General features: G+C 47.6%; 1 protein-coding gene across 1 annotated transcript; it reads left to right on the top strand.

Moving 5' to 3' along the window:
* The first annotated feature begins 6296 nt into the window (after positions 1-6296).
* Positions 6297-7333, top strand: LOC136459505 (transcription repressor OFP13-like). The gene has a single exon (XM_066459352.1). The coding sequence runs from the start codon at positions 6369-6371 to the stop codon at positions 7137-7139; it is 771 nt and encodes a 256-aa protein (XP_066315449.1). The 5' UTR covers positions 6297-6368; the 3' UTR covers positions 7140-7333.
* Positions 7334-9773: the final 2440 nt, after the last annotated feature.

Below are 9773 nucleotides of genomic sequence, written 5' to 3' on the forward strand. Positions count from 1 at the left end.
GATGCAGGTGCAGCGGCAGCGGCACAGCGCGCACGTCTATCTGCTGTGCTCGCACCGTGCAAGCCGAACAGTACGTGGGCTAGCTGGTCACAGCACGCTGGTGCACAGGGAACTATGCCCGTGTGTTTAGTTCGCGAAATTTGGATTTTGGGCTACTGTAGCACCTTCGTTTTTATTTGGCAAACAGTGTCCAAACATTGACTAATTAGGCTTAAAACGTTCGTCTCGCAATTTCTCACCAAACTGTGCAATTAATTTTTCTTTTCGTCTACATTTAATACTCCATGCACGGCCGCAAACATTCGATGTGACAGATACTGTAGCAACTTTTTAGATTTTGAGGTCCAATCAAACAAGGGCTATATATGAACTCTTCTGCACCCTGGCGCTGCTACTGCCTTACTGCTAATAGTGTAGATCTTGAGCTGCAGCCTGCAGCAGTAATGAGTGCCACATTTTTGGATTCTTTTCATTTGACCCGGTACAGCACTGAGGAGTGAGGAGCAGCAGTGTAGCATACGTGGCCCCATTCGGCTTACCCCATATTCGACTTGTTCGGCTTGTTTTTTCGGTCGGAATAGTGTTTTTCTCTCACCACTGGTCCTGTTCGGCTTGCTGAATCTTGGCTGAAAAACACTGTTCTGGCTGAATTGTTGTGAGAGAAAAACACTGTTCCGACCGAAAAAACAAGCCGAATATGGGATAAGCCGAACGGGGCCACGTCGCAGTACCAAAATAAGTCTTGGTCTTGTATTTTTTGAGGAATCCAACAATCTTAACTTTGACAAGATTAAAACAAAATAGTATCAAGATTTGTATTTTCATATAGATTTACTATGAAATATATAACATTTTTAATCTAATGATACTTATCTGGTATCATAAATATTAAATATTTTCTATATATATCGGCTCAAAATTGAGATTGTTTTTTTTATTTTAAAATGTGGGATGGAGATTTATTTTAGGATACACGAGTACAGACTTTTTTTTGAAAATTGAATTATGGATATGGATAGATATAGGTCACGTTCGCTTCGCTGAAAAAATAAGTCGAAATATTATTCCGGCTGATTTCGTTGTGAGAGAAAAACACAGTTCCAACTAAAAAACAACCTGAAAAAGACGGATTACAAGAGCAACCAACGGTACGATAGATCACAACACCCCCTTCAAGGAGAAGGTTGGTACGAGTACAGTAGACCCTGCTATTCTGCCCCACGTGAGAGACCCCATATGCCGCTTTCTTCGGTAAATCTCGCTCCTGGCACAAACATTTTTTGAAAACAAAAAGAGAAAGAAAAACTCAAACAGTTGCTTGCTCCCTCAGTGGTCCCCCACTTTCAGAGACTGTGCTCTGATGGTGGGGGCAGTAGCAGCGGCACTGATCGCAATCCATGCAAGAAGTAATGATGGCGAACAGGCATGGGGCATTGAAGAAAGGTACAAGAAAGCTTGGCGGATTGCCGTCCCCTGGCCGCCTCTGCTAGGCTGCCACTACTGCTAGTGAGCAAGACAAGGCTAGCTTTCATGTGGACTGTGGCAATCTTTTCGGTAGATTTGGGCGTCTGTGATGTTTGTTGCTGCTTCCGTGTCCTGTCATTCTGCGCACTGTGGGTAAAAACATCTCCCTTCTTCATCCCTGATCGAGCAACAGGCGTGGTTACGTTACTTAGGGGTGTATGGTATAGTCACGGTCACTTGACCGTCGAATGCTTGACACTAATTTACAGTATATTAAATATAGATTAATTATAAAACACCCCTTTAGGCCTAGTTTGGTTCCTCGACGGATTAAAATCAGGATAGATTTTGAGAATTAGGATTGTGGACAGTAATAATCTAGTTTGTTTGAATCTTCAGATACCCATGACTCCTTCACACACTACATGAAGTTAAAGGTTCAAGTATAGGAAAAACCGTCAATTCTCATGCTAGAATCCCCAAGAAGCTCATGGAGAGAGGATACTAGATTATTGCTTTGGATTATGTGAACTTTAAGTAGAATCCCCTATGAGCCTCCTTGTTTGGATCGGATTCTGGCTTTTATTCTTGGATTGTTAAATCCTATTCGGATCCAAACGTCCCCTTCCATAAGTTCATTTTAGCGAGCTTTTCGGCATGATTGTAACTCTACAATAGAAGTTCTTATTAAAAAAACTCTGCAATAGCAGTTAACTAGATGAATAAAATGAGCGCTAGTTTATCCAGCTTACTTCTGCAAAAACCACTTTAAACACACCAGTATTGCTTTTCCAGGACGAGCATACCAGTACTACGGAAGAGAGACGAGTTGTAGCTTTCACGGCTGTCGCGTTCGATCTGATCGCTCCGCTTGAGCGTCCGCTAGGAAACAAGAGAGACGAACTTGTCTTGAATCCTTGATACGTATATGTTCTCCTATTAGCGCTCGTCCGTGCTTCCTACGAGCTCTACTATAAATCATGAACTCGGTACGATCTGCTGGACCATCAATAATGCTGACGATGGCGCAATTACGTAGAATCGTTGTCTAACACTAACAGGCTATCTTCCTTTAAATGCATGGCCCTCGTCAACTCCATTTTGCCACTGTTTGTATAGAAGAAGAAAAAACTCTCCATTTTGCCGCTACTCCATTTCGGGATTTTCGGCCCATGGCCTTTCCACAATCCTCTTGGTCTCAGCCACAGACAGACAGACAGTGTCAACCACAGCGTTCACCTTGTTTGGTTATCTCCACGACTCCACACCCCATGTTTGAAACCTATACAGTGTACACCCTTCAGAATGCGTATATAGCTGTTCCGAGATAAGGAAATTTAGGGCGCGTTTAGTTGGCAAAATTTTTTTGTTTTGGCTACGGTAGCACTTTCGTTTGTATTTGGCAATTAGTGTCTAATTGTGAACTAATTAGGTTCGAAAGTTTCGTCTCGCGATTTCTCACCCAACTGTACAATTAGTTTTATTTTTTGTCCACATTTAGTACTCCATGTATGTGCCGCAAGATTCGATGTAACACTTTGGGTTAATTTTTAGAATCTAAACAGGGCCTTAGCAAGTTAAGCATATCATGGATGGATCGGATAGGCTACGCCAAAGCGGAAACGATCATACACATGGTCCACAGTCCAGACAGTGACCTGACATTGGCGACAATTGGTAAGATTAAGATGGGGCGGTCCGTCCTTCGCGGCAAAATTTGAAATATTCCTTTTGCCAACAGCAGCGTCAGTATAAACGAGCGGACACCGATACGCACGATGGCCGGATGGGGCCGGCGAGATGTCGGCCAAACTTTGCAGCGGCGAAGGCACGTCCAATCTCCCACAGTAGCTCGATCTTCACGGCTGGCGGGGAATAAAAGCTCTCGCCTGCTGCTTGCTCCCCTCGTGCTTTCACGTCATGGGGTTAAATGCAGGTGCAGCGTGCGGTTTTGGTCGTCTGGTTTCAGCTTGCCGGGCTGCTGCGTGCTCCACTGCACACTGTCCGCTGAGGCCGGGCCCTGGCTTCACACGAGTCGGCAGCGCGCTACTGTTTCAGCTGCATCACCAACTCAGCATTGTGCACTGTTCCCGGCCGGCGATGCGAGTTTCCTCACGAATCTTTTGACACTAGCAGCGAGCGGGTCACGAACGTGCGAGAACACGATGAAACAGGCAAGTCCCTGCACAGGCCACTGATCATCATTGGGAGGAGCCATGCATGGTCTAGTAATCTTGTACGAACCAACGAGATACTAGGAACGCAACCGGACTCGATCCTTTTCGTGAAATGAATCTTTGATTGGACAAACCAGCGTTCGTTGAAAAGACATTCGGCCGGTTGGCTGGTTGGCTACGAGCTCGGCTGGTACTGACTTGTTGTGAGATAAAACACTATTACCTGGCTGATAAGTTCTGGCTGGAAAAAAAAAAAGCGAATTGTCCTCCTGTCCCTCCTGCATACGTCCTGCCCTGCCCGTGCTGCGACTTGCATGCACATGTGTCAAGCCTGTCGTCGGATATTCATGCCCGCTATCCAAATCCATACCCACCCGAAACGGGTAGTGTATGGGTAGAAAATTGTGTACCCACTCGGGTATGGGTAATACCCGATGAGATGCGGGTACGGGGAGAGTATTCCTGGTTTATCCATCTTCGTCGCTCCCAGTCCCCATTGATGAGTACGCTCGACGGTGGCGGAGCCGCTCCCAGTCCCGGTGCTCGTCGGTGGCGGCTCCCAGTCCCGGCGCGGCGGTGTTCAGCTGGGCAACTTCGACCCGCTCGAGTTCCTCACCCGCCCCTGGGCCGCGTCGGGGCACGCGTTCGCTCCCCCGCCGCCAACGCCGCCGCCGGCCGCGCTCGCGGCCAGCCCCATTGCGGAGGACGCCGCGTGCGAGCTCGACGACGGGGCCGTCGTGTGCGGGGTCGCTGTCGCGTCCGGGAGCTCCTTCTCCTTCGCGTCCGCAGCCACGTCGCAGCTCATCATGGAACAGATCCTTGCGCAATCCGTGAGAGCCTCGACTTGTTCCTCCTTCCTCTTCTCCGATCAGGGGCGAAGCCCAGTTATTGACCGTGGGTGCAGATGCACCACCCTGATTTTTCTTTTCAAGTTATAGTACTCAGATTTTGACCCTTTATGCACCCTCAAAGTCCAATAGACTACACCTCCACAGCCCAGCGGCCCAAACTGCAACTTCGATTAAGGAAGACCTGGAACTGCAAGATCGATTGTTTCTCGTAACCTCCAGCTGTTATTGTGATACGTCGTTCCATCTTCCGTCGTTCCGTTTCAGCAAGTTCGTGTCGTTCCGTCCTCTCGGCTTCTAGCTTCTGCAGGCCCGCGACGCCCTTGCCTCACTCTTGCGCATCCAGCGAAGATTGCCGTCACGGCGTCACCCGGAGGCCGGCTACTCTGCAGGCCGCAGCTATCCAGCTACGAGCCTAGGACCGGCTCCGTCGCTGGAGTGCTTTGGCTACCCAAGAGGCCAACACCCAACAATCATCAAGGATTTAAGCCGGTATGAAACTAAATTAGATGCTCCCATACAGCCATGCCTTTTTTGTCTTTCTTAATTAATCTGATTTTATGTACAAATTAGGCCCCTTTGGAATATGAGATTTTTTTTCGTTCTACATTTTGCCTGTGAAAAATAAACTGTTTCTAAAATTATTATACACTTTCTACGAAATTCCTGCGTTCCAATGCGGGCATAAAGCTATAACTGTTATTGTTTTACTTTTACAATGGTCTACAGTGTCAGGCTAGCTATTTGTGTTTGAGTACAAATTTATATGTTCTTTTATTATGTTGATGGAACGGTTTTCCATCCAAAACAAAAACACCAGAGCCTGATAGTGCCAATAATGCCGAGAATTACAAGCAAGCATTCTCAAAGAATGGTGGAGACTAAAAACGTGATAGATAGTTGAGAGGATTTTTTTTCAAGCATAATGATTGTGAAAACAACTTTACGCAATCGCATTGGTGATAAATTTATGAATAATTGCCTTATTTGCCACGTGGAGAAAGAAGAGATGACGAAAGTAAAAAATAACACCATGGTTCGTCGTTTCGAAAATACAAGGACGTAGATTTCTTAATCACTCGGTTTTTTAGTCGCACCCTCTCAATTTTTTTCTAGCTTCGCCACTGTCTACGATCCATCTTGTTTTCTTCTTCCTCCTAAAAATCCCCATTCGTTTTGAAGAGTCGATTGTTACCGGAGATTCCCCTCTTGTGCATTTTGATGCAGATTGGAACCTCCCGATTTCTCCTCTGCCTGTAAACTTTGACTATAGCAATATCTTGATTAAAGTATTTTGAATATTCAATTATCCAATGAGTATATAAACGGGTATGAGCAAAAGTGGGGAGAGGAACCTGCGGGTATGTCAGACATGGGTGTGGATATGGGCAAGCGCGGGTGTGCCCAATTGCCCGTCAGCCTTCGCTGGGTCACAGACTGTCGTAAATTTCTATCTAGAATAATATTTTTTTTCACGCTAAACCTGTCAAACAATAATAGTTTACGATCATACGGATCAGGTCAGCCGAACAGGCTACCCTCCCCAACGACAGGGTCTTTTCAGCCTCCTGTAGTCCGGATCGTCTGTGTACAGGATACGCGGTACACTGGCGTTGTGACGTGAAGTTACAACTGTTCTAACCAGTGCACACATGAACGCCTGGAGGCCGAATCGTGCGTGCGTGCGTGCAGCTACGTAACGTCGCAGAAGATTCCGCCCGTTTTCTGCTCACCTTTTCCCTCGCAAACTCCTTTAAAACCAAGCTGCACAGCCGTCGCCATGTCGCACAAGGTTTGCAAGCGTTAAGGCACGCACCAACCTTTCCTCCTCTGCTGCTATTCCTCAGATTCACGGTTCACCTCGAGCAGTGCTGTAGCCATGGTGACCAGAAGGCTGGGCCTGAGCTCCCTCTTCCATGGCAAGGCAAGGGACACTTCCTTACCACCACCGCCTCCTCCCGCTACCGCCGGCCCGGCTGCATGGCCATGGCCGTCCAGCAAGAACCCAAGAGCGCAGTCCACCCGCGCCACGCAGCCGCAGGCGGCATGCGCCGCCAGGACCACCATCGCCTCCATCGTCCTCGACTCCGCCGAGTCCTCCTTCACGGCCTCCTCCGCGCGGCAGGATTGCTGCTCTGACAGCCTCTTCACGGCTTCCGAGGCGGCGGCGGCGGCGTGCGACGACGCGGCAGACGACGCCGTCGTGCGCGGGGTCCGCTCCGACCGGCTCCTCTTCGACCCAGGTGCGTCGGCCACCAACTCCATCCTCGAAGAGAAGTCCGCCGCCGCCTGCGCGGGCGCCAAACAGGAGGAGGAGGAGGAGGCTTTCGGCGGCGCAGTGGCGGTCGCGTTCGAGTCCGCGGACCCGTACGCGGATTTCCGGGCGTCCATGGAGGAGATGGTGGCCGCGCACGGGATCGGCGACTGGCGCTGGCTGGAGGAGATGCTCGGCTGGTACCTGCGAGCCAACGACGGGGACACGCACTGCGCCATCGTGGCCGCGTTCATCGACGTCGTCGTCGACATAGCCGACCCGGCTCGCGAGGCGTGCTCTTCGGAGGCCTCATCTTGCACGTTTGCGGCGGGAGAGTTGGATGTGGCGGAGAAGGGCAACCCCGCTGCAGTGTTCACCGTGTCATGTTTGGATTAAGCTGAACTAATCTCCGTGATCTATTTGGCTTATCTGCAGAGATTTAATGGTTAGAGACTAGAGAGCACCAATGTACCATAGTACTATTGTACTAGGTATAAAGACGATCATCCTACGTTGACTTATCTAGACGTACGATCAACCTGTTCAGGTTATGTGTATGAAACAATTAAGAAGGTCGTTACGGCGCAAACCATGCATGCATGGACTATATTGGCTGATGTAAGATCATGAGTTCATGGTGATCAAGCAAAACGGTACTCCCACCGTCCTAGATTTTAGTTGTCATGAAAGTTTTACTTTTTTAGGAAAAAAATATTAACATCTATTGATGTTGCTATGAAGACATATTTCACGTCGTCTTTAATAAAAACTAATCTGATATTGTAGCAATTGATTCAGATTCTCTATAAGCTCAGTAAAGTTAGAGAATTTGATTTAGAGCAAAACGAAATGCACCGATAAAAAGACGAAGCCAGATGCAAATGGCGACCGGTAGTAGTGAACCCGTGCAGGGCTGCTGGTCGTACATGGTGCCAGTGGGGGATTGCAAGAGGCTACAGCATCATCAATGATTACGATATAGGAGAAATGGTGGTAGCATACAGTAGCCATTGTAACAGAACCCACCAAATCCTAAGAACTTAAGTATAAAACAAATCACCGAAGCGATCAAATTCTTGTACTTAAGCTCCCATAATCCCGGTAATCCGGAAATCACGAAGGATTTCAACCAACTGTCGACATACAAACCAAGATCGTAGTGATTCAACACAACACATCATCCGTTACAACATTTCATAAGTAGCATTCGGATTACATCCATCAGAGTTTAAATAGAATATTACAAACCAAGTTTGAGTGTGCGGAAGCAACATAGTTTGGTGTAAAACATCATAGTTTTCGATTACATTGCCAAGTCTGAGTCATGTCCCACAAAAGCATTATCAGGTACGAGAACTAGTAGAGACCGCGCTCAACGGTCTAGTCTTCATCCCCAGCTGGGAGAAGGTAGTACTTGCAGCAACCAAAGTAGAACTGGTCATCTGCAACAGGTGGGAGATAAACCCTGAGTACGAGAAGGTACTCAGCTAGACTTACCCGACAAAACCAGAAATAAAAGACACCAAGGATCATGCAAGGCTTTTCAGGTGAGCTAGCTGGACACATTTGCATAAAAGAGCTTATGATTATACTCCCTCCGTCCGCGAATAGAAGGCGTAACTGTTTTTTTCTACTGTCCCGTAATATAGGGCGGCCAAGTCTTTACACGCATGCAGTATTTATTATGCTGCTCCTCGGTTCCTATGCATGCACGGTCGCATGGCCTATGAGGCCGAGAAAATGAAGCGATTGGGGCCACAAGACAACACGCTAATTGATTTCATGTGGAAGCTAATTGGGCAGCCGGTTTTTTGCATGCACGCATGCAGCGTCACAGTAATTTGGAGGCCTGACATTTAATTCGCATCTTGGTCTTTGCGTCGGAGGGAGTTGCGCCTTCTATTCGTGGACGGAGGGAGTAGTAACCAATTTAAACCTAGCATCAAGATTATCATTATTTACATGTCCACTAGATTAGCACCTGTACTAGAGCACTCCCTTATTAGGAGCAAACAATATTAACCATAGCAGGTATAACAAGGCTATCATCATCATATCATCATTTCCGAACCATTAGGTTATTAAGTGTATCTACATTGGAGATAAGCCCGTCAAGTTCTCACTAACCGGGAGAGACGGTGACTCGAATCGAATTACAACTTAGCTGAGGGGGTATTCCTAACTCTCACCTTGGCATACTTAGCAAGGGTAGCCATGGGTCACCTTTGGAACATCTCAGGAACCAAATTCGTGGGTTCGATCAGCGCCAGCACTCTCAGGGATTACCCTTCTGCCAGGACGATCAGGACTTTTAAATCACTTACCCTTGGACTCACGCCTACGGCTCCCTTCCGAGGCGCACTTTATACTTATCGACTCCCGGCCTGAGGTGAGCTACTTGGCTTCGCGGTCGGTCTTCAAACACAGCCAACTAAGAGAGAAGCATGCGTTCAACATAAACAGGAAATGCTTCAAGAATCAGTCCTTAAGCGACACAGACGGAGTCACTGCAAACCGGCAAGCCTCCGTCCGGTCTTCATTTCAAATTAAGACTGGTTCTTTTCCACGATAGCAAATATAGCCAACCGTGCCACATGTATCTTTCTATATCTCGCAGGTGACAGGAAATCACCTGACTTCTACCGTGTTTAAGCAGGGCTAAGCACTACACGAGCCTGAGCTACATAGGATTTTGGGTAACAATATCTGGACAAGGATTGGATAACCAATGCAGCAAGTGTTTGCATCCAACACCTACACTTAATGCAACAATATATATATGTAACAATAATACTGTAACTGCATTTCGGAAATTAGGAGGCTTAATATGCTCTGGGGCTTGCCTTTCACAAAGTTGCAAGGACGGTGATCCGGGCACTCAACGGCGACCTCGTCTGGCACTTCTCCTGAAGGCTGCTCCTCCTGAATCTCCGGTGTCGGCTGCTGCTGCTCGTTCGGTTCCTTGAATTCCAGCAGTGTTACTCCCTCCGGTATACCTATTGCATGTCGATGCACGAGATAAATATCATG

The sequence above is a fragment of the Miscanthus floridulus genome, chromosome 6 (assembly GCF_019320115.1).
Source record: "Miscanthus floridulus cultivar M001 chromosome 6, ASM1932011v1, whole genome shotgun sequence".
Classification (NCBI taxonomy): Eukaryota; Viridiplantae; Streptophyta; class Magnoliopsida; order Poales; family Poaceae; genus Miscanthus; species Miscanthus floridulus.